The sequence below is a fragment of the Muscardinus avellanarius genome (genome assembly GCF_963383645.1).
Source record: "Muscardinus avellanarius genome assembly, chromosome: 12".
Classification (NCBI taxonomy): Eukaryota; Metazoa; Chordata; class Mammalia; order Rodentia; family Gliridae; genus Muscardinus; species Muscardinus avellanarius.
The window spans coordinates 56,196,122-56,221,167 of NC_137798.1; the positions used below are offsets into that span (position 1 = coordinate 56,196,122).

At 42.5% G+C, this 25,046-nt stretch overlaps 1 protein-coding gene across 5 annotated transcripts in view; it reads right to left on the minus strand.

The window, feature by feature from the left end:
• NIN (ninein) overlaps positions 1 to 23,926 on the minus strand; it is a gene marked incomplete at both ends in the record, with an annotated part of 106,246 nt that extends 82,320 nt beyond the window's left edge. For all 5 annotated transcript variants that reach the window (XM_080708090.1, XM_080708089.1, XM_080708093.1 and 2 more), the window contains 2 exons: positions 13,356 to 13,437; positions 23,744 to 23,926. In XM_080708090.1, the coding sequence (XP_080564216.1) occupies positions 13,356 to 13,437; positions 23,744 to 23,926 (265 nt within the window). The remainder of the gene's footprint in view (positions 1 to 13,355; positions 13,438 to 23,743) is intronic.
• Between the last annotated feature and the right edge of the window lie 1,120 nt (positions 23,927 to 25,046).

Here is a 25,046-nt window from a genome sequence, read left to right on the forward strand (position 1 = left end):
CATTAAAATACTAAAGACCGGCAATGCTTTGATTTCTGTTATCTACATGGCATACTGTCTCTGTACAGAACCCAATAGGGGACAGTCTTAGCAAGATATCTCAGAACTCATGACAGGTAGCGTTTTAGATGAGGTATGTACAACACCATCAAAATGAGGGTGGATTCGTTAAGAGCTGAAAGAACAAGACCCTTCATTTACCACCAGTGAGCAGTGATAGGCTAGCCCCCGCTTTATAGTTTCTCTGAGAAAGGGGGCTGGTAACCCTGTTGGATTAACCACCTTTCCTCATGCCCTTCCTCTGGTTTAAGCTCAGATTTCACGAGACTCACAGACGTGGCCTAAGTATTCTGAGAATGCTCAGCAAAGCTCAGAGTGAAGTATTTGTGCCGGCTATACTAGATACTGTATAAATATCTCTAGTGATATTTATATGCAGCTTTTTGAAAGTCCCAGCCAAGTCATTTTTATCAGGTCGAGCGGTTCTCTTACAGGGAGTGTTCAAGCATACAAAACGTATATCGCAAATCGCATGCATATTTAAAGTACCTTTTCTCAGAAGAGAGTGTGTCAGCTCATGGGTACTCAGGAGTGGCACAGACACCCGAGCTGCTTGGTGGCAGCTGACACCCACAGACGCTAGTCAGATAAGAGCAATGCAGAACCATCCTTAATTTATTAGATAGTCTTAAAGTTTAGCAGCAGACAACAAGATACAGTATTCTTGACTATGTGGGCTTGGAAAAGACTAAAAGGAAAACATAACCTCAGAAAAGAGAACATGGGTTTTTCCCAGCATGAGAACAAAGTCATCCAGGGAATGGAATTGGAGAAGGAGCTCTCACTGCACAGCACGATGCACTGTCTCAGAGGGAAAGAGCAGCGAGAGGAAGCGAGGGTCTCAGAGAGTCCTGCTGTGATCCAGCCCTCAACTTACCTGTGGGCAAAATGGCTCAATAGGGTTTTTTTTGTTTGTTTGTTTGTTTGTGTGTGTGTGTGTGTGTGTGTGTGTGTGTGTGTGTGTGTGTGTGTGTCTAGGGATTAAACCCAGGGGCATTCTACCTCCGGGTTTCACACCTAGCCTTATTTTCTTTTTTATTTGGAAACAGGTTTGCGCTCAGTTGCTGACAGTCTAAGTTGCTGAGGCTGGCTTCGAACCTGTGATCCCCCTGTCTCAGCCTCCCAAGTCCTCGGATTACAGACACGCACCAGTACACTTGGCACAGTTATTTACTCACTAACTATGCCAAAGTGTTGGGAGCTGTAATGTTTGCGACTAACTATCCCGTAGTGTAGCAAGCTACAATGGACTCCAACCAGCTCTTCTGCTAAGCAATGAAATGTAATAAACTGGAACCATCAGGGACCCTGTGGAGTTTGGTTTAATTATTTAATTCTGGATTGCCAGGAACTAAACATGTTTTAATTGTATTTTATTATAATAATCAAATTTGAGCAAACAGTAAGTTCATGTCTTCCATAAACTGTATAATCTTTTTGGAATAAAGATATTACCACATACAAAATAAAAATCGATTATTAATGATTTCCTCATCACTGAATTTCTCAAATCATCCATGTAACCAACAGAGAATTAGACTTGCCCATGCCCATACCACCCTGAACATGCCCTGTCTCATCTGATCTCGGAAACTAAGCAGGCCTGGTTAGTACTTCAATGGGAGAATTTGACTCATCACGTCATTTAAAAATAGTTACCTCTGACAAGTTACAAGTGGCACACACTTGTAATCCCAGTACCTGGGAGGCTGAAACAGGAAGATCGCAGGTTCAAGGTCAGCCTCAGCAAGTAGTAAGACTCTCATCAACCTAGGGAGACCCTGTTTCATATTAAAAAATAAAATAGGGCTGGAAGTGTAGCTCAGAGGTAGACTGGCCCTAGGTTTAATCCCCAGTACCAATAAATAAATAAATAAATAAATAAATATAGTTGCCTCTTAGAATTAAACACGTCTATGTTCCCCTCCTATTGAGAATATCAGCTTCATTATTCTCAACCACCTAGCAAGAACCCTGTTTCAAACCAAAAATTAAAGAATGGCTGGGGGTATAGCTCGGAGGTAGAATGCCCCTGGTTTCAATACCAAGAAACACACACACACACACACACACAGAAAAGAGATACCACAAGAATAAAAAGGCCCAGGGAGAACATTCATGGTTCATAGTCACCGTTATGTTAAGCATTTGGAAACCATGATTCCCCTAATTAATATCAACCAGGGGTTCAGAGTCAACAGTAGCCGTCCACCAATGGGAGACCAAAGTGGCAATTTAAGCTGATCATATACTGAAGTTGAAAATGCCTCATTCCTTTCCTCTGGTGCCCAGTGAAAGGGTCGCAAAACTGCAGGCCTGGGGTACTTTGTTTACTTTGTGAGTATAGCCAGATGTAAAATGTTTTTGTCAGGGTTTTACTCTGAAACAATTTTTACCATGCCAGATAATATAGGGTTATTCTGTTTATTAAGAGAGAAAATTAGGACAAGCGTGGTGGCACAGCCTATAATTCCAAGTAGTAACTTGGGAGGCTGAGATAGAAGGATGGCAGGCTTGAAACCACTCTCAGAAACTAAGTGAGGTACTCAGCAGCCTAGCAAAACCCTGTTTCAAAAAATAAGTTAAATAAAATAAAAAGGGTATAGCTCAGAGGTAGAAGGCCCTTGGGTTCAATCCCCAGTATCCAAAATATTAAAAAGTAAAATTATATTGCAGAGCTCACTTTAACATAGGTGTAACTGCTCTAATCACAAGCCCCAAGAAGAGATGTAAAGCCAGGCGTGGTGGCGCACACTTGTAATCCCTGCGCTCGGGAGGCTGAGACAGGAGGATCGCACAGGTTCAAAGCCAGCCTCAGCTACTTCGTGAGGCTCTCAAAAACTTAGTGGGATCCTGTTCCCAAATAAATTATAAAATAGAGCTTGGGGTGTAGCCTGGAGGTAAAAGCCCCTGGGTTCTACCCCCTCAGTACCACACACACAAAAAAATTAAAAGATGCAAAATATCAATGAAACAAAGTGTAAGAACCACCCTGCCTTTGGAATGTTAGTTCCTTGAAAGCATATTTACGATTCTGCCTAGAGTGCCATTTCTGAGTTGTTTTCTTTCCCATTTTCCATTTCTCCTACTTGGCATCTCTACATAAAAAGAAAACTTAGCCTTTGGAGGAGAGCAGAACAGCCCAGCCTGCCTTGAGGAGCCTCAGCCCTGTCCCAGGAGAGCTTGTCATAAGACACACTGGCCATGGTAGGGTGGCTCGGAGACAGTCCTGCCTGTCCTAGCTCTGAGGGTCTAGGTTTTAGTCCATAAAGCAAACAGTTATGGGTAGGAGACAAAAGAGAAGAAGCCTTGATTCAATCCCCTAAAGATGCTAAAATAATGTGATAAAAAGAGAGTCTCTACCAAGCAGCTAGAGAAAAAAGTTCTACTTGGAAGAATTCAAAAGATAAAAAATAAATAATATATTGCTTTGTACAAGTTAAGTAAAGCCTGAGTACTCATTCCCTACTACACATTTCATCTATCTCAAGAAGGAATCTCCGGAGCTGTGATAACCTGGTTCACCTTCCAGGTCAGAATGAACTGCCATGCCCATATATCACCTGTGGCCAAAAGGCCCTGTGCTTAAAAAAAAAAAAAAGCTGAGAGCCAATGTCAGGGAGAACGACACTGAGCCAACAAGCCTATGGTGGGCAGAGGGGACAACACTCGCACACCTCCTTCCTCTCCACCTCCTCCCTGCAGTGGTGTGGAAGGCGCAAGTAGCTGTCCACGCTCTAGGCTCAGCATGCGCTGACCACGGCCACCATGTGACCACTTGGAAGGCTCCGCTCCCAAGCCCACTGCAGGGACGACAAAGAAAGACCAATGAGACCCTCAGGGGAGCTGAAGAGTCATCCCAAAGCCTGACCTCCACGCATTTAGTTAAATGTTTTCTTGGCACAAACACAAGCTTAGGACCTCTGATGAAGCCCCAGCCACAACACAGACAAGGAAGGTTAGAGCAGACTTTCAAAGAGGACCCCTCGTGTTGAGCAGATTCATTTAATTCACCTGCCATGGGCAAGGGGTCACCTTAAACCTGTTGAGGGATAAGATGGCCATTCTACCATTTTTGACTCAGACTTCCCCCCAAATAACCTGAGACCATTTCTAAGAATGAAGAAGAAAGTCTGGCCCTGTGGTACACACATGCTCTTCCTGGACTCGCTCCCCCTTTCTTTCTTCTTCCCTTCCTGATCTATCTGGTGAGCCCAGAGACCCATTCCTAGGAGGCACCATCCCCTCCCAAAGAACCTCAGCACAGAGGCAATGCCAGTTGAGGCCCTTTGTACCGAATTTCTGCAGAGCTCACAGATTCCTGCTATCTATTTGAAGCAAGAAAGGGTCAAAATTGAAACACGTGCAAACCTGAAAACAACCTCCATCCTGAAGCTTTCTTGGGAAAAGGCAGCTGTGCAGCAAATGAGCATGCCCAGCCCCACCGCACACCCCACCTCCTCGCCTGTTCTGAATGCACCCTTACACAGGGGTGCCAAGATGGGAGTGTGAACCCACACCCGATTCTAGCAAGAGACAAGGGAAGAGAAAGGATCAAAGGGGAAACCATGATTGAGACCTGGAGACACAGAGATTCACAGAGATTGACAGACAGACAAAAAACGGAGACAGAAACTAACAGAGATGGAAAGATTGAGGCCAAGAGAGAAAGAGAAGGGGGTGGGGGCACAGGAGATGGAAGAGACTTAGAGGCCTGTGGAGGGAGGTGAGGTATGAGAGGAGCAAGAAAAGCAAGTAGGAGGAGGATGACCAAGAGGTGGGAGAAGAATGGAGAGGGGGACCAAAGAGTAGAGGCGAGTTGGGGTGCTATAAAGAAGAAAGGAGTAGGGAGGGGAGAAGAGAGGCCAGGAGAGAATGAACAGCACAAAAGAGTCTTCTGATGTTACCTTCCTCGGGGACATCACCTACAAGCATCCCCATCACCTCATGCCTCTGTGTGCACATGGTCCTTTCCCAGGAAGCTCCACGTGGTAGAGGGAAGTTAGCTCCTTACTCCCCAGCTACTCCCTCTCCTGGAATCTCTACCAGGAGAAGAGTCTTTCAGGTCCTTTCTGGATGCAGTGACAGAATTTTAGGAGCAGTTTCCTTTCCATCCATCAGAAGGATGCCTCTTGCTGGAATATTGGACACAAAGGTACTGGGGAGTGGTTCTCTGCTTAGCTCTGCCCAGGTCAAAGGCTTTGAGGGGAAGGCAGCAGTCCCAGCCTGCTGAAGATGGCAGAGGAGTGCGGTGTGCCAATGCCCAGGGATAATTAGTCTGACTTCATGGTCTCTCTCAGAATTATAGTAGTTGATCAGTCAACAAGAAATGATCTTTGAGTAGATAATGATTATTGATAGTTTCCTCAGCCTTTGCAAGGAAGGATTAACTGAATGAGCTCTGTGAGGAGGCCCTGCTTCTTAAGCCCTAATCCTCCCCCCACTGTTCAAGGCACAACTCAAAGCTCATTTCTTTCCAGTACCTTCTTGGCACCATTTTCCTGGAACCCCTTCTCCTATATATTTTGTGCATGTCATAATTTCTATAGCTCCCAGTTTACTGATGACCATGGTCGTATTTTTCTAAAAGTGCTTTGCACATTAGGATTTTGGCCCAGCTAGGCTGTACCACTTTTCAGGGCAGCAGGAAATTATAGAAAGAGCCAGAGCTTTGAATTCAAAGAGACATAGATGCAGATGCTTAGTTCATATCAGAGTTAGGAGTACTTAACCTCAGGAGGGCTTAGCTTCCACATCCAGAAAGAAGAAAAACAACAGCTGCTACATGGTGCAATGTCTGTTATCTGGTGCATAACAGAACCTGTGCTGGGTGCTCCAGCCATACCCTGGTCCTTCCACCAAGACTCCTGTGGAGCCACTGGTAGCCCAGAGCCATCAGGCCTGGGACAAGTACCCAGCATTGAGGAGGAGAAGCAAAAAAGTCAGGACGAGCATCCCAGCCGCAATCCCAAAGTAAATGTCCTCAACCTCATTTTCTTTGTAACAGGCAAGATTAATGGCAAATGTATAATGACATTATCCAGTTTGCCATCTCAGAAACTGGAGCTGCCCTCATCCTGACCTTGTACTTGACCTAATTTTCTCCTGTTAGTCTCCTTTTCATTGATTAGCTGATATGAGAGGGGCACACCAATTCTCTAAGACTCTGTGTAAAACTATCATCTTCATGTTCTGTTGAGAAATCTTATAAACTCACTGAAGATGAAGTAAAATACAGACAAAATTCCTATGTAAACTGCCTCATTCTCACCCGCCCTATACACCTATACGTGTGTGTGTGTGTGTGTGTGTGTGTGTGTGTGTGTGTGTGTGTGTGTGTGTTTACATCCAGGGGCATTCTACTTCTGAGCTACATCCTCAGCCCTATTTTATTTTAATATTTAGGGGTTTGCTAAGTTGCTAAGAGTCTCACTGAGTTGCTGAGGCTGACTTTGAACCTATGATCCTCCTGTCTTAGCTTTCCAAGTACTGAAATTATAGGCATGTGCCATTATGCCAGGCTTATACATATAATTTTAAAGGACTACTTTTATCCTTAGTAAAATTATCATAATCATAAGTAATCTTTTATAGTACAGTTTAATAGATGCTTAATTTTTGGTTATATGATTAAAAATAAATTGGCAATTTTTTTCACTTGATACATACACTGTATCTGAAATAAGTGCTCTTACACATCTCTGTGTGTATCCATAATAATTTATGTAGCATAAAAACTGAGAATAGAATTGATTAGCCAAAAGTATTATTATAGTTCTTCATACCTATTATCTCAAGTAATTCTAGAAAGGTTCTATCATAAAAAAGGTTCTATCATTTTATATGACCACTAATAGGTGTATTTTCAATTTCATGACCTTATAAAGACATTCTCAACACCTTCTTTTATTGTTATTATTGGTGGTCATAGTTGTTTTACTCTAAACTTTTGGAGAAAACTTATGGTCATCACTACTAGCATCTTACTGACACCAAGAGAAGAGAAACTAAGTTCTTACTTAGCCAAAGAGAGGGCAGAGAACAAGCCTCATGGGCCATCTCTGTAGAACACCTCCCCAAATGGGGACTTTATTAGCTAGACTTTAGAGCCTGACCAAAGGCCTCTGAACATAGTAGCTCTAAACACAAATCTTCCATCCAGGCAAATCAGGATCTAGCCCAATGCCATGCCAGGGAACCTACTTCAGTGCACAGTTGGTACGTAAATACAAAGGGGTCTATTTATTATACTTATGACTTCTTCAAAATACAAAGAAAAGGCCGGGTGTGGTGGTGCACGCTTGTAATCCCAGCATTTGGAAGGCTGAGATAGGAGGATCATGGTTCTCGGACAGTATCAGCTTTGACTTAGTGAGGCCCTCTGCAACTCAGTGAGAGCTGCAACTCAGTGAGGCCCTTTGCAACTCAGTTTAAAAAAAAAAAAAATTGGACTGGGGTTATGGGTGTAGTTTGGAGGTGGAATGACCCTGGATTCTATCTTCAGTATCACAAAAAAAAGAATTAATAAAATAATAAAAAAAAAATTGCATGTGGGGTGTTTATTGGAATTAGAAACATCTGGTACAAAAATAATCATCTGCACTAAAATGATGCCTACCTTTGTTATTCTAATGAGCTGGCCTTTCCAAACCCGAGTTCTTTTTTTGGGGGGGTCTTCTTCTTTATCCCCCTCTAATAAGCAAAGGAAAGATGTTTTAAATGAACCACATCAGGTAAAGAAAGGGTTTCCTGCATTAGGCTAACATTTCTTCTAAAACAGAAATCTAACGCAAGATGCATCAGATGAGGACCAGGTCTCTGGCAGCTGGGTCTAGCTGCGTGTGGATGTCAGGTAGATTGAAGCCTGTACCAGCATTTCCACTACAAAAAAAAAAAAAAAACAATAATCCAAAGCCCCACAAATTGAATAAATGGCTAATAATTAAGCTGTTGGTCCTCTCTGATCCAAGAAAAGTAATTTTAAAATTAAATGTACACACAGATGTGAGGGAAGTATGCCCCTGGCAATATTAATCGGTTTGAAATTTACCTGACATCCCAATCCAATTTTCTGTTCTTATCTGAATTTTGGCATTTTTTTCATTATGTTATAGTTGTTATTATATTTGCTTTATAGTGGAAAAGCTCTTAGAATCTTAGAATCACAAATATAAGTTATAAAGATGCTGAAAATAATCCATTCCCCACTCTTAAAAATATAGAAACAGAGCCTAGAGAAGTTTTAAATGGTGAAGCCCAAGACTATGTAAATAATAATTTCACCTCCTCTCAAATTAGAGCTCTGTTTCTGCACTATTTTTATACAACTGCTTTTATTAGAAGAATACAAAAGCACTGCATATACTGGACGTTTGTCCTTGGAAGACAGGCTTTACCGTGTCAACTTCGGTTAGGTAAAATTTTACAGAAACACAAAGCTAGCTTTTTTTCATAGACTTAGATAATGTAATTTAGATACTGGAAGACAACATAATTCAATCTTGGAGTTAAAAGGGATTTTAAGTAATTTTCAATACAACTACTTTTAGATGTGAGCTGACCAAAGACCAGGGGGCGTAACCTATAAGGTCACGATTAGAGAGGCTGAGGCAGGGTCTCCTAACTCCTTGCTCAGGGTTCTTTCCATCACATCGAGCTGACTTTTCTGTATTAGAGCCTGATACAGGTATTTAACCTATAAAAATTGTAGGTGTCATAAAGCATTAGTTCCTAAGGCTGTGCACTAGAGCCTTCCCATGGCTCAGTCTCCTTCCAGGGCTCAAGGGCAACATCTTCCTCCGCATCACCAGGACCACAGATTTCAAAAGGCAAGGCAAAGCCAGGCGTGGTGGTGCACAATTGCAATCCCAGTACTTGGGAGGCTGAGACAGAAGGATCGCAGGTTCAAAGCCAGCCTCCGCAGCTTAGCCAGGCTCTCAACAACCTAGTGAGAACCTGTTTCCAAATAAGCAATAAAGTTGGGCTAGGAGTGTAGCTTGGAGGTAGAATGCCTCCAGGCTTAATTCCCAGTACCAAATAAATAAATTAATAAACATATAAATAGATCGATAAATAAATAAATAAATAAATAAATCCTGGCTGAAATGCTATCAATAAGTACCCTGCTGCTGCCCTGAGCTGATTTGGGGCATTTTGTCACAAAGATTTACCATAGCCTACTCAAAGGACAGAGCGCACAGCAAAACTATAAAAATCTCTTCTGTGATCCAGGTCTGGTGGCACATGCCTATAATCCCAGTACTTGTGAGGTTGAGACAGGAGGATTGCAGGTTCACAGCCAGCCTGAGCAACTTACTGAGACCTTATTTCAAAATAAAAAAGGACTGGGAGTATAGTTTGGAGGTCCAATCCCCAGTACTACAAAAAAACAAAAAGTAAAAATATCCTTTCTGTGTGTTATCCTGAAGACTAGTCCAAATAATAACCTCTGCCTGAACACGCAGCATCGTGAACCATCAGCAGCAGCTGAATTTATCAGCTTTGCCTCCTGGCTGTTAACCAAGTTCAACCCACCACTTCGAGCTCACCCTCTTGCTTAGACTCCAGCCTGGCACAACTCTAGGGGGCGGCTTCCCCATCTGTGGCCACCATACATTTGTATCTTTATTATAACAATTATCTGGCAGGTGACATTACAGTGTTGAAGAAAGGGCAGCAAAAGGATCGTGTGGACTACGGGCAGGGCAGCCTATTCTGAATCCATAGAAATGGACATTATCACCACACGGAAGGGGACTGAATGTATGTCTGTTTTACCTATGCTCATATTAAAACATACCAGAGTGCTGATGTTACCACTCATCTATTCAGGGTCCCTAGATCTTGCATAATCACCATCAGGATGACAAACTTTTCAAAGTAAATGCGAGTCGGGTGCAGTGGTGTACACCTGTAATCCAAGTATTTGGGAGACTGAAACAAGAGGATTGCAAGCTCAAGACCAGACCTCGGCAACTTAGCGAGACGCTGTTTCAAAATAAAAATAGGGATGAAGCTCTGAGGTAGAACAGCCTGGGTTCACAATAACACACACACACACACACACACACACACACACACACACACACGCCAACAAAATGTGAACTCTTACAAGCAACAAATTTCCATGTTCCAGCAGCAGTTACCTGTGGAAATTCTATTAGTCTGCAAAAGTCTCAAAAATGCAAGACTCTTTCTCTCAGGCTCACTGGGTCTTCCAGAGAGCTCAAGGAAATCTCGGAGTTGAGACTAATCTAGGGGTGGTCATCATTAACAAAGAAGGGGGCACTCAATCCAGGATCTAAAACGTCTTTGAAGGAGTGTTCAGACACATGACACAAATCTGGAACATTCCAACAGGTACAATGCAGAACTAGATCACCAGTGAGGATAATAAATGAGTCCAAACAAATGCTGGCGAGGATGTGGGGAAAGAGGGACTCTTTCACACTGTTGGGAGTGCACACTAGTTCAGCTGCTATGGAGATCAGTGTGGAGATTCCTTAGAAAACTGGGAATGGATCCACCATTTGATCCAGCTCTACCACTCCTGGGTATCTTTCCAAAGGGGCTGAAATCAAAGAACTACAGTAACATATGCTTACCTATGTTTATAGCAGCACAATTTTTAATAGCCAAAATATGGAACCAACCTAGGTCTCCATCAACAGATGAGTGGATTGCAACATTATGGGAAATACACACAATGGAATTCTACTCAGCAATAAGGAAGAACAAAATCACGTCATTCGCAAGAAGATGGAAAGACCCAGAGAACATTATGTTAAGTGAGATTAGCCAAGCACAGTAAGAGAAGGAACATATGTTTTCTCTAATATGCCCAAAATAGGGAGTATTAGGGATACCAGAGGGACTCCATATAATGGAGGGGAAACCTCAGTAAAGCTAGAATGGAAGGGTAGGAGAGGAAGAAGCCTGAGGTTGATTAATGGAGGAGCTACATTCGAATATGTGCATAATTGTGAATGTAGCATGGTCAACCTGGGCACTCATTGTTGGAAGAGGAGGAAAGGGAAACCGGGGGCGGGGGGGGGGGGAGACACCAAGCTCTGTGTGAATGTATGCCTTTTCCAATATCATCCACACAAAAATTTTAAAAAATGAGTTCCGATCTATGCTTCATCTGAATAGGTCACAATGAATGATGGCTTGTAGCCACAAAATGTTAGTGATTTCTCCTTAATCTCAAACCTATAATGATACTTTTAATGCTCTTTTTTAAGTCAGGCTTATTAGCCGGGTGTGGTAGTACACACTTGTAATCCCAGTACTTGGGAGCTGAGACAGGAGGATCACGCAAATTTGAAGGCCCTCAACTACTTAGTGAGACCCTGTTTCCAAATAAAATATAAAATAGGTCTGGGAACTACAATGCACCAATTTTAAAAAATAGGTTTGGGAGTATAGCCCGGAGGTAGAAGGGCCCTGGGTTCTATCCCCAGTAACACACACACACACACACACACACACACACACACACACACACACACAGTCAAGCTTATCAAGGTAAAAATAAATTTCACTTGTGTGTGTGTGTGTGTACTAGGTACTGAACCTAGGAGCATTATACCACCAAGCCACATCCCCAGCCCTATTTTATTTTAAAACACGGTCTCTCTTAAGTTGCTAAGGGTCTCACTAAGTAGCTGAGTCAGGTCTTGAACCTAAGATCCTCCTCTCTCAGTCTACAAAGTGCTAGGATTACAGGAGTGTACTACCACACCTGGCTTAAATTTCACCTTTTTAATGAACAATCTATGGTTTGAAAAACCTCATATAATCACACAACCACATCACAACTAAGATATAAAAGTTGCACTATCACCAAAATTCCCTCATGCCCTTTATAGTCAACCCCTACCCCAGCCCATGATAACCATTGATTTGATAAACCAGATTATACTTTGATACAAACGTCTATACTGTGTAGATGTCCTCTTAAATATTTACCATGTTTCATAGATCCTAAGGCACATACACTCTCCAACATCAGATTTGAATGTGATGGAATTAGGATGGATTTTACAATCAATGGCATTTTAATTAAATTTGGCAACAATGTGTCTTTTTAGCAATACCTAAGATAACAATATGTCTTATAATGTATGGCACTTAAAAAAAAAAAAATCAATGAAGCTGGGCGTGGTGGCGCACGCTTGTAATCCCCGTGCTTGGGAGGCTGAGACAGGAGGATCGCACGGGTTCGAAGCCAACCTCAGCTACTTAGTGAGGCTGAGACCCTGTTTCCAAATAAAATATAAAAAAGGTCTGGGAGTATAGCCCGGAGGTAGAAACCCTCTAGGTTCCACCCCCAGTACCACCAAAATAAATAAATAAATAAATAAAATAATTAAAATTTAAAAAAATTAAAAAATCAATGAAGTATAATATTATGGCATTTATTTATTTATTTATTTATTTATTTATTTATTTATTTATTTATTTTTTGGTGGTATTGGGGTTCCTGGAAGCCCTTCTACCTCCAGGCTACACTCCCAGACCTATTTTTACATTTTTATTTGGAAACAGGGTCTCCTAAGCCAGCATGCGCGGCTGGCTGGCTTCGAACCTGCGCGATCCTCCTGTCTCTGCCTCCCAAGTGCAGGGATTACAAGCGTGCGCCACCACACCCGGCTTGACTTTTATTTTTAAATCATTCACTGGATACTATGAGGTAAGCATTCTTCTAGACACTGGAAATACAGAAATGAACCACATGGTCCTCAAGGAGCTCTCATTTGAGAGAGAGAGAGAGAGAGAGAGAGAGAGAGAGAGAGAGAGAGAGAGAGAGAGAGAGAGAGAGAGAGATATCATCATAATGGCATGTAGTCATGTCTATAGCAGAGGGCTATCCACTCACTGGGACTAAAAAGAATGATCACTAAACCAGAGACCAGCCACCCTTCTCCTTTAAGGAAGAATTTCCCCCAAATCATACGCTCCCTTCTGCACAGGAAATAAGGATGCAGGCAGCGACCACGTAGCCTCACCCTGCTCATTCCTGGAATGACTTAGAGCCACACCAGCTGATGTATTGCCTCTGAACAATCCAATTATTTTTTCCATAATATACTGCTGGAGTAAAGTATCATTTTAGTGTTCAACAGCTGCAAGGCTTTTATGATAATATTGAAAGAGAAGTCACTGGAAATAACTGCCCAATCTGCGAAAGGCAGATGTCCCAAATCCTTCACACACATGCTTCAAGGTCCCCACATTTTCCCTTCTGGCTGATGTTCAAGGAGAATGCAGACAAGGAAAGTTAGTGCACTTACCTGGTTCTGAGAAGTGCTCTTCATTGGAGAGAGTTCTAGACAAGATAAGTATTAACGCTTCTTTGAATTGGTCAAAATGCACCTAAAAAGAAATTAAAAATAAATCAGAAACCATTTCCTCACCCCCAAGAATGCGACTCCATCTACAAAGTACCCACACAGTTTGTTCCCACCCTGATGGCTGCAAGCCAGCTGTGACCCGGGTTTCTCAAATGCACAGAAGAACAATGGGCTGATCATTCTGGATGTTCAGGGCCATAAGTACATTAGCATTTATACAAATATCAATAGTTATACAACATCTAAGGAGAAAAGCTGTATAGTAGCCTTAGGAAAAAGTATTTTGAACTCTTAATTTTGTTTTCTTGTACAAGATCAGAAAAGAAAGATGTTAAGTTAGAGGTTAGGAAAAAACATCTCAAGCAAATGATCCACTGTTGTGATGCCCCACAGACTTGCAACTCTAAAGATATCTCTAGAAGGGAGTAAGCTGTCTTTCGAGGATGACTTGAAGATGGTCTTGCCTGGGGCAGGTATAGAATACTTATCTCCCAGTCCCCCCACCCTGTGAATGTATAAACAAACAAAAATCAATCACAAAGGAAAAACATTTTCATAAATTCATAAAAATACCACTCTTGAATGAAACTGGAAAACCTGAGCTCTATTTAAGGACATCATCACTTAGAACTGAGATATTACTTTGCTTAAAAAGGTAAAATGTTGCCTGGCTGGTGGCGCACGCTTGTAATCCCCGCGCTTGGGAGGCGGAGACAGGAGGATCGCGCTGGTTTGGAGGCAGCCTCGCTGGCTTAAGAGACCCTGTTTCCAAATAAAAAATATAAAATAGGTCTGGGAGTGTAGCCCAGAGATAGAAGGGCTTCCAGGAACCCCAGTACCACCAAAAAAAAAAAAAAGTAAAATGTTTTCTTCATGGCAAAGTGTAATCACATACATTATAACTTCAATATATGAGATCTCAACATGGGGCCAAAGGGAAAGATGGTCTTCCTTCTTCAATCATTCTAGTTTGATAATGTGGCACCCATTTACCCCATTGGTAAATACAAAAGAAAGGCTGGTAAATGTGTAATTTGTGCTGCTATGGGTCTCTTTGGATGAAATTTAAAAACAAAAAAACACTGCCAAGTTTATATATAGGTGACAGATAATTAAAAAAATACTTCCAAATTAAGTTTAGAAAAACAAGCCTCATTAGTTACACCCAATAGAGAACATGTGATGTTTTATCTGCAGAGCAAAGCAAAGGAGAAGAATCCATCCTGATTTATATGTCATAAAATCGTATTTCCTTACAATTCACCACACTCTCCCAAGGAATATATGATTTCTCTATTACATTATTTAATTGAAATTACTTCCCCACAGCATATTCTTTTCAGACTGTGTGGACTTATTAGGTTTCACAGCTGACAAATCGCCTCAGAACCTCTGGGAGGGAGGAGTGTATGGTCTCAGCTTCAGAGATGGGCTTCAGGCACGGTGTACCCCAGCTCCAATTCACATAGGCAAAGCCATCTTCGCCACCTGCCAGCTCAAAGCACCCCATAACCAGGAGCTCTCCAACTTAGGGCCACGTGGCTGGCATTCGCGATTCCTATCAGGATCATTCCCTCTTCCCAGAACAGGTGACAGAGAGGTTGGCAGGACACACACAGACACTAGGTGGGTCCAGGTTCTAACTCCTGCATTTCCTGCTCTGAACTGACTAAACCGCTAAACCTCTCTGTGCTTTAGTGTGCTCATCTGTAAAAATGGGGTCTATCCAACAATATGAAAAAGATTCACCATGTGTTGAGTAGCTGCTGTGTCCTGGACACCGCCCCAAGTCCTGGTGACGGAGCAGGGAATGAGAGGGACAAATTCCCTGCCTTCATGGAGCTCATACTCTCAGAAAATGCAGCAGAGTCAGACAGGTACTGTGCTAAGAACGCTGCGGGAATTTGATGTTTCTATGATACCACCACCCTCATAGCAATGTTAGGGAGGGAAGACAGAAACTATAAAATATGATAGGACATTCTAGATTTCTTAGTTATCCCACAAGTGGTACTTAATGCTACTAACAGATACAACAATGGGGGTGATTGTTCCCACTGCTTTTATAGAGAAGCCGAGCAGCTGGATCTGGGAGAGACTAGATGACTTGGGGGAAGGTGAGTGGCAGCAGGCATTCGGGGCCTGACTTCCCCCAGGATCTGTGACGTTCCCCAGGATCCGAGGAGCCGATCTGGAACGCGGTGTGCAGGGACCCCAACTCTGCCTCCCTGCTCTTCTAGCACATACACAGAGGAGCCTGAATGAGGCCAGAATCTCACCTTGCAAGTTAGCTTCCATCTAAACAGAAAGAAGATCCTGTTTTTCAGAAGGGAGGCATTTGTCTTGAAAATTCCAAATGCTTTTCCCTGGACTTTGCTGGTCCTCCTGGACCTTCTACAGGTCTAAGTTAAGGCAGAGGCATCAAGAAAGACCCCTTCTGCATCAGGTGCCCAGGGGTCTGTGTACCTCCATTTGTTACCCCATGACAAATGACAAAGACACCTACCATCTGCACTGCTGACCAGCTTCCAAGGCTGTATTGTATGAGGCCCAAGCCTCCCTCAAAAAAGGCTCCGAAGCCAGCCATGGTGGCGCACGCCTGTAATCCCCGCGCTAGGGAGGCAGAGACAAGAGGATCCTGCAGGTTTGAAGCCAGCCTCACTGACTTATGAGATCCTACTTCCTAATAAAAAAAATTATAATATAAAATAGGTCTGAGAGTATAGCCCGGAGATAGAAGGGTTTCCAGGAACCCCAGTACCACAGAAACAAAAAACAAAAAACAAGTGAGGTATAGCTGGGTGTAGTGGTGCACACTTGTAATCCCCATGCTTGGGAGGCAGAGACAGGAGGATCACGCAGGTTCGAAGCCAGCCTCGTTGTCTTAAGAGACCCTGTTTCCAAATAAAATATAAAAATAGGTCTGGGAGTGTAGCCCGGATGTAGAAGGGTTCCATCCCCAGTACCACCAAAAAAAAAAAAAAAAAAAAAAAAAGGCTCAGTAAACACACAAGCGCCTGAGACAGGATGGACTTCTTCAAGACGGAGGCTGCCTATCTCATTCAAGGTGTAAAGCCGGGCACCTTGGGGAGCCCACACCCTCTCACCACAGAAACTTGATTCATTAGGAACTTCATTACATGGCTTCCCGGACCACTGCAGGCAAGAAACAGCACATGAAAACCAGGGCACTCCAAGGGAGGCCAGGAGCTAGCCGCTGACCTCTCAGTGGACTGAGAAGAGACATTAAACATCCTCCTCCAAACAAAAATAGCATGTAACATTTTTGTGCTTTAAAAAACTTTTTGGTGATGTATGAATATAATGCACCAATAAAAATTTAAAAAAACCTTTGAGGGTGTGTGTGTGTGTGTGTGTGTGTGTTACTGGGGGATTGAACTCAGGGGCATTCTACCTCTGAGTTATATTCCAAGCCCTGTTTTGTTATTTTGAAATGGTCTCATTAAGTTACCTAGGCTGATGTTGAACCTGGGATTCCCCTGTGTCAGCTTCTCAAGTACTTAGATTATAGATGTGCATACCATGCTCAACTATTCATTAAAAAACTATTTTTACACTATGTAATCTGGTATATGTCTGTAATCTCAATACTTGGGAGGCTGAGACAGGAGTATTGGGGGTTCAAGGCCAGCCTCAGCAACATAGCCAGATCCTTGGCAACTTAGGGAGATGCTGTTTCAAAATAAACAATCAATTCAGTGAGACCCTGTCTCCAAAAAGAAAACAGACTAAAAAATAGGGCTGGGGTGTAGCTTGGAGGTAGAATGCCCCTGGGATCCATCCCTGGCACCGCAAAAAAAAAAAAAAAAAAAAAAAAAAAAAAAATATATATATATATATATATATATATATATATATAAAATCCCATTCTTTCCTACTTTGTCTTATGAATTTCATGACATCCATGTGAGATAGTCAAGGCAGAGATCCCACCTTAACATTCAGGAGAGAGAGGGTGGCTCCAAGGGTGCCTTGCCCAAAGCCCCATGTGACGGGGTTCCTTGGAGAACTAGGTTTTCTGAGAGGTCTCTTTAAGGCCCAAGCAATCCTGCCTGACCTGGACCCACTTCACTCCTGCTCTGACCTCTCAGGGAAACCCCCCTGTGGCAGCAAACCAAACCCTGTGCTTCAGATCCAACCACCAGATGTAAGGCACATGCCAGGTGTAAGGCGGCAGCAGGGGACAGGAGATCAAGAAGATACACAAACTCTGCCCACCAGGGGGTTATCAGCCACAATCTAGATTCTAGAAAGGAGAGCAGCATGCAGAAAAAGAAAGGAAAGCACGTAAGTTATTGCAAGATAGAATCTAGTGGGTGCCTTGAAAGAGACAAGAACAAGCCAGCAGCTGCCTCTGGTAAGTCAGCGTTTTCTACGCGGCCGGCAGAGAGGGAAATAGGGTCAGTTCTGCTACAGTTTTGACTTCTCTAAGATATTTACAGAGAGAGTCAAATACTTCCAAAATGGACTTATAATGTAGAAAATCAGCCTCATTTTAAATGAAAGACTGTGTTTATTAACTTGGGCTCTTCATCATTTAATAATGTCTACCCAGTTGAACCCCTCCTTCCTCAACAAAAATGTCCCCAAATCCAGCCACCGTACAGCAGCTGATCAAAACAACCCAAGCAGCTTTAAGTCTTACACTGATCTTTATTTCCTTTTTGCAAAGGCATGTAGACACTGGACCCTGGATTTAAATAGCAGTAAATGCCACATCTTTGATTCAAGGAGAGAGTTCTCTAGTGGAAGCAGGTGACTGCTATTTTCCATCAATGCTCATGAATACTGATGTGGCAGAAAAGCCCCTTAAGGCACATCCCACAATCAAAATGCTGATAAATGCCCTCTTTTGTGAAGAATCACGCAAGACTGGTCTATGTTCAGTTACTGGGATTTTTAAGTGTCATTTTTCTCCTCCAAGGGAGCTTTACTGTTGTTTTATGTTAAAATATAGAAATCTTCACAAATATATAAGGCAATTAAATCTCACAAGGTAACAAGCTTCTAGGTTGGGCATGCCCTGGTTGGCACCTCCTCATTTGAATAATAATTGCTGCCATTCATTTTAATAGCATCTCGGTATCTTGTATGCCTCAAAGGGCAGTTTGCAGCAATAAGAAAATTACATGACTGACTAAAAACACACATGACATTTAAACTAAATTAACAGGAAGACTAGTCAAGTATGAGATTTTTTGTCTTGTGTCACCATCGCTAATAGAATCTACCTCATCGCTTTTCCTCTCCACATTTCATATGAATGCTTTTTTAGAAATACAATTTGCCTTTCTGATAAAGAGTTTTAGCACTGCATAAGAAGCAAATGCTATTTCAAACCACACACACACAAAAAAAAAGCCTGCAATAAGAAATAGAATAGGGAACTTAATGTTGCATAAAATCACCTAGTACAATCATAAAGATCAAATGCACACAGTTTCCACGTGTGTACAAGCAGTACTTCAAACAGACCCAAGGTGAAAGAACTCAAGCCAGTGTTTAACGAGGTAAGCTTATTAAGCAACGGAAGTATGCAACTGTCATTCAACTTAGTAGGTTTTTATCTGTTAATACAAAGGGAAACTGATGAGAAAGTTTGCAGAATAAGTGATAGCTGAAATGGGTATAGAAATACAGACTCATCAGAAGATCAGTGTACAAGAAAATCTATTTATTTATTTATTTTGGATCTGGGGATGGAACCCAGGGGCATTCGACCTCCGAGCTACACCCCCTGCCCTGTTTTTTATTCTTTATTTTGAAACCAGGTCTCACGGAGTTGCAGAGGGCCTCACTAAGTAGCTGAGGCTGTCCGCGAACCTCGATCCTCCAGTCTCAGCCTCCCAAATGCTGGGATTACAAGCGTGCGCTACCACGCCCGGCTATCAAGAAAATGTTTATATATAAGCATTATGCAAGGAAAAATGACATAGGCTAACAAAGAGATGTAGCTTTATAATGAAAGACACAAGAAATGTTTTGTTCTAAATAAGGCCTTTGGGATATTGTAGCTCAGGAGTCATTTATTGCAGACAGTATAGAGAGGCCAAGACCATTGTAAATGGTAGTTTTAAAAAAAAAAAACAAAAAACTAAAGCAATCAGGCATGGTGACACACACCTGTAATCCCAGCCTCATCAGGTCTTTTCTATAAATGCAGAACCACAGACCCATATGAATTCAGATCAATCCCAAATGAGGCTCTTATAAAGAGAATGATTTACCTAGAGCCATAAGACCAACGCAGGAATCAAAAAGCCATGGTGGTTAAACAGTAAGATCAGCAAAGAGTCAGACATCTGAGAAGTGTAATAAAAAATGTTTCCTCCATTCCCGATGGTAGGTTTGAAAGGCTCCAGATCAATGACATAGTAGCTTGATCACAGGGGAGTTATAAATAGGCAGTATTTGATGATCAAGTGTAATTTTGCTCACAGAGAACAAGTCCAAATAATCACTGCCAGAAAGCACTTCTCTATTTCTGATTTACTCTTCAAATGATTAAATATGTATAAGAGAAAGAAGCCTTAAAAGGCTTTTAATGAAATGGAAACAAAGAAGTAAATCTACCATTTGAAATTAATCATGACATTTGTAAAAAGGACCCCAAGAACTTTGAAATAAAAGATGGAAAGCTGAGCTAAATTATATATTTGTACAATAACAAATTTTAATACAAAAAATTCAAAGTGTGTTTGATGGCCCAAGTCCACATACTATGGGACTCTGGAAGCCAGTAGTGAGTTCTGCTACCAGGTGGCTCAATGGAACCCTTCAGAACCTCAGGGGGCTGTTTTGTCTCAAAGTTGGAATGTTGCATGAGGAAAGAAAAATGCATTTCAAAAGACACTAAATACAATGAAAAGCTGCAACAAAATCCAGGCAAGATATCTCCTTTGTATCCTGATTTATGAAAAAAGAGGGACTTGAAGGAACTCTTCATGTAAAAGATACAAGAAGTACCGGTAACAGTTTGGTAACAAGTGCTTGGATAAAAACTTGGTCCACTGAGAGAGCTAACATGGTTCCCTTTTCTAAGTGTTGTAGTACTTGCTCCCTGTACTATCCATGGGCCAAGTACATTACCCACTAGACTAAATGCTTCAGTGTCTTGAGGAGCCCCTGGTATCTGGTATGAAGATGTGGATGGAGATCCTTCGATAATCTAATGGGAAACACATATCAGTAATGTCCCCTTTCCTTCAAATCAAGGATCTACAAGCTTCAGGCATTTCAAAACTTATACAGTAACCACCATGCTCAGGGGACTATGGACTCAAAAAACAAGACAGATGAAATGCAACATAATTTGGGAGAAAATAGCCTATAGTAAATATATGAAACGGCAGGTGGGTTTGAGTTGCTCTCCTTAACAACTGTTGAAAGAGACATTAGGCTTAAATGATGCTACTGAGGATGAACTATAAGTTACAGAAATAGATAATATTCATATTGTTGGTGGCGAGAATGTTTTTATCTTATCTCTTCTTCAAGAATTCAGCCAAACTCCAATAGACAAAACTTTAAAAAAAAAAACTTTTGTTGTATTAAAAAATTCTACTTATTAAGATTTGAAAGATAAAATGAAAGCCATGAGCAAAGAAAGCTGATGGGTCCCAGTGCATCCAAAAGCCAATTGCGTAGAAAACTCTAGTTTCTAGGACATATAAGTAAATTGCACTCATACTGAGATCAGAGAAATGACGGCTACGTGAGACACACACAATCCATATTTGTCGAATAAATGAACAGACGCTGCCTTTTCTCCTTTCTTATTAAACCAAGCTGCTAACCTTTATAAGGTTTTCTATAAATACTTCCCAAAGGGAAGAAAGTTGACTGGCATTAAAAACAACTTGCAGGATAACTGTGGTTGGCAACCATTACCCGAATGTTTCAAAATAGCTAATGGGATTCTGAGTGTTCCCAACACAGGAAGTGATATATGTCTGAGTTGAAAGATATGCCAATAACCCTGATCTAATCATCACACACTGTATACATGTATTAAAATGTCACACTCTACCCCATAAGTACATAAAATTATTTTGTATCATTTAAAAAATATTAAAATTAAAAACCAACTTATAAACTCCCTACTCAATATACTATGAAGGTGACAACATTTGGGTTGCCCCTGTGAATTCTAAGGAATTTTTTAAATTACAATAAAATTATAGACAATATAAAGCATCTTAACGGCATATGGCCAAGTTTGCGTGATCATCTGAGGAGAATAATTTGGTTTCATAAAAAATGCAAATTTAATAGTAGTACATTAATTCCTGCCAACCCTGCTCTCAAGACAATCACCAGGGGCCTCCCACATGAAACCAATATGCATACATCTATTTAACTTTTATCACCGGCTCACTAAGTAAATATCACACTATAGCCCACTTAGGTATTCATTATTCAGGCAAATATCAGACCGTAAAAAGCAGGCTGGTGGTGTCAGGTTGTTAACAAGTCAATCGATAGCTGTTCCCTGGTTTTTGTCTACCACAGGAGGGCAAAGATGCTCAACATCTGGAAAGCAAACTGTTAATGCACTGCCAAGGTGCAATCTGTTTGCTGCAGAGGGCTCCACATGTGTACTGACTCTGAGAAAATCTCTCAAGGAAATCATCAGGCGTATTATGTCTTCTTGGGCTTTCATGAGCATTAAAACACATCTGCCCTTTGATACGACTGCTTAGATACCAAAGCCCTGAGACCTTCAAGGACCACACTGGGAAATGCCACTCTCTTGTTCCCCACCGTGTCTAAAATTGAGGCAGAACTCAAAAGCAATTGAGTGTACCACATAAGGAGGAGCAAATGGCTCAGTCTTCAGAGCTCCCGTTTTTTACTGCTTTCAGAGCATGATTTAAAACATTTTCTAGGGCTTACACATATTCACAAGCAGCCAATTCCCCCCCCCCCAAATGATTAAGAGTGACCCCGGTTTTTTGCAAAGAACTGACATTGCTCTTTAAATGTGAGTCCTGTTGGACACCATGTTCATGGTGTCAGGTCCTTGGAAATATCATCTTTTGTACATTCAGTTCAGGATGAGTGCTACTCCTGTCTCTTTCAGGTTACAGACTGAACAGCCACCACACTGTACCATTTCTCAGGTCACTTACCCACCTTGTTAGCTAAGGGACACTGAAAATGAAACAAAGAAAAGGAAGTTCAGTCGCTAGAATGAAGCTAAGCTTCACGACTGCTTCCTCAACTTACACGTGACAAAAACCACTGGTCTCTACCAAGAGCCAGCAACGGCAGCAAGGGAGCTCAGAAACCACTGCCTCTTGTATTCTCTTATCCATTACAAGCAGCGACAGCAAAAGACCCTACCCAACGCAAAAGAAGTAATGCCATGAATTATAATCATGAAAACTGAAGGTGATATCTTGGGTCATGACCGATCAAATGCCTTCTCTCCCCACTATCAGCAAAAGAGAGAGACGGAGGGAGGGGGAACCCCTCATGCCTGTGACTTCATCTCCGGAGGAAAACATGGCTGTTGTCAAATTCAGAAGGGAACACTGGCACGGCCTGCTGGAGGCGAGCCGTGCTGGGTTTTAAATGAAGCGGCACTGCATTTACTCTCTTCCCTGCCTTACTTCCTGGGTAGAAGGTTTAATTAATACTTTACCCAGAAACAACCCACGTGAGAAACAGCTTTATCAGGAATAAAAGTCATAACAGAAATCTGCCCTTCCTGTAAAGGGCAGTTCACTTATGGCGTTCTTCTTTCCCAAGGAAATCTCATCTTCTCCTTTCTCTCGCAGTGGTGAATGTGGAATCATAAAAGCATTCGCAAAAGGCAACAACAAAGTTGGGAAACATCCTTCCCTTCTCTCTTTTTTGTGTTCTGGGGATTGAACACAGGGGCATTTTGCCTCCAAACTACAACACCAGCTCAATTTAAATTTGTTTTTTTTGAAACAGGATCTTACTAAGTTGTTGAAGGCCTCACTAAATGGCTGAGACTGGCCTCAAACTTGTATTCCTCTGGTCTTCGCCTCCCAAGTATTGGGATTACAGGTGCGCACCACCACACTGGGATCCTTTCTTTCTCTTCATGATGCTCAGTGCCCTACCTAATTCCAAAGCACAAACTAGGGCAGCCCCTTGTCACCTAAGCAACTGCACTGCTATGCCACGCCCATTTTCATTCTTCTTTTTTTTTAAGCTAGGTTAACAGGGACAGGTTGCTAGGAACAGGTTGCAACATGTGTGGCTTGCATCACCCCCAGCACCCTGACAGGAACCACACCCACTTTCCACAGACCATGTTCTTCCCCAGACCTTACCCTGCCCAAGAGGTTGTCCTGAAGCAGCGTCTGTTGCAGCACCGGGGTCACCTCCTCCAGGCTCAGCATGTGGCAAAGGTCAGTGAGCTCCTCCTGGCCCAGGGACCCAGTGCCTGTCGTGTCAAAACTGTCAAACAGCTCCTTGAGTCGGGCCTCATGCTGGTCCTGCTCCACCTCATCCATCCCATAGCCCACAGCGCTCACCTGTGCAGGACAGAGACAAGGACAGGTTGGGGCAGGTCACCCCTTGGTGTGCTCACCTTCCCAGGCCCGTCTGCAGCTCAGGAATGGTGTGTGTGTGTGTGTGTGTGTGTGTGTGTGTGTGTGTTGCTGGCACATCTCACAGCAAGACCAGTCCTGGCCAGGGGTGCTCCTATTCACACTCACACCAGGGACACATCCACAGCATTTGATCTCACTGGGGGGTGATGTGACCAGAATGAGGGGTCACCTAGGCAGAGAGACACCCTCCTCTGCTGCCTGCTTCTTGGGTGGATGGGCAGTCGGTCAGACTCAAGCCTGAGAGCCATTCTCTCCCTATCAGTTTTTCTGGTCAGGAGCTGAAGGCAGCAGAGTCTCCCCAGTCAAATGAACTCTCAGCACCAAACGACTGCACAGCCGGGGCCTCAGTGCACAGCCACAGCTCCAGACAACCTGCTGGATGCTGTGGTCGGAGGTGTGGCCAAGTTGATTAGTTCCACTTCATTCAGCCTAGGTGCCCCCATAATAGTTAAACTGGAGGGCTGCAGGAGAGGCACTGTCTGAACAGGTCTGCTACAAAACCACCTCTCTGTTTACATGAGACCAGATGCCTTTTACTGGAGTTATTAAAAAAGCAACACAATTAACTTTGCTGGTGCAATTAACTGAGGTGTGACAGGAAGAGTATTCCCTGAGGCTCACGGGAGTCCCCCGGAGCTTTAGGTAATGTTAAGTTGCCTAGAAAGTAGAAAAACACCATTCCGCCTTTTCCAACAGAAAGGCCTGAGAGAGGTGTGGACTGGCTTATGTGCACTGCAGAGTCTCCAGGAACTGCTACTCTTGGGAGCAGCAGCCCCATTATGCCAAGCACACCTGTCTTCCATCTCGCTGACCGCCCCCCACCCAAGTCTTTCCATTTGTCACGTTCCCTACAGTCAGTAAAAATCTAGAGTCATCAAGAGCTCTGAGTCATTTTTTGCTCTCACACACACACACACACACACACACACATCATAAAATTCCAGGTACTTTGTGCTTTCAAAAATAAAATGTTTTTCTTTTTTCTGGCTCAAGAATTGATTTTTAACGTGCTGAGTCTTCC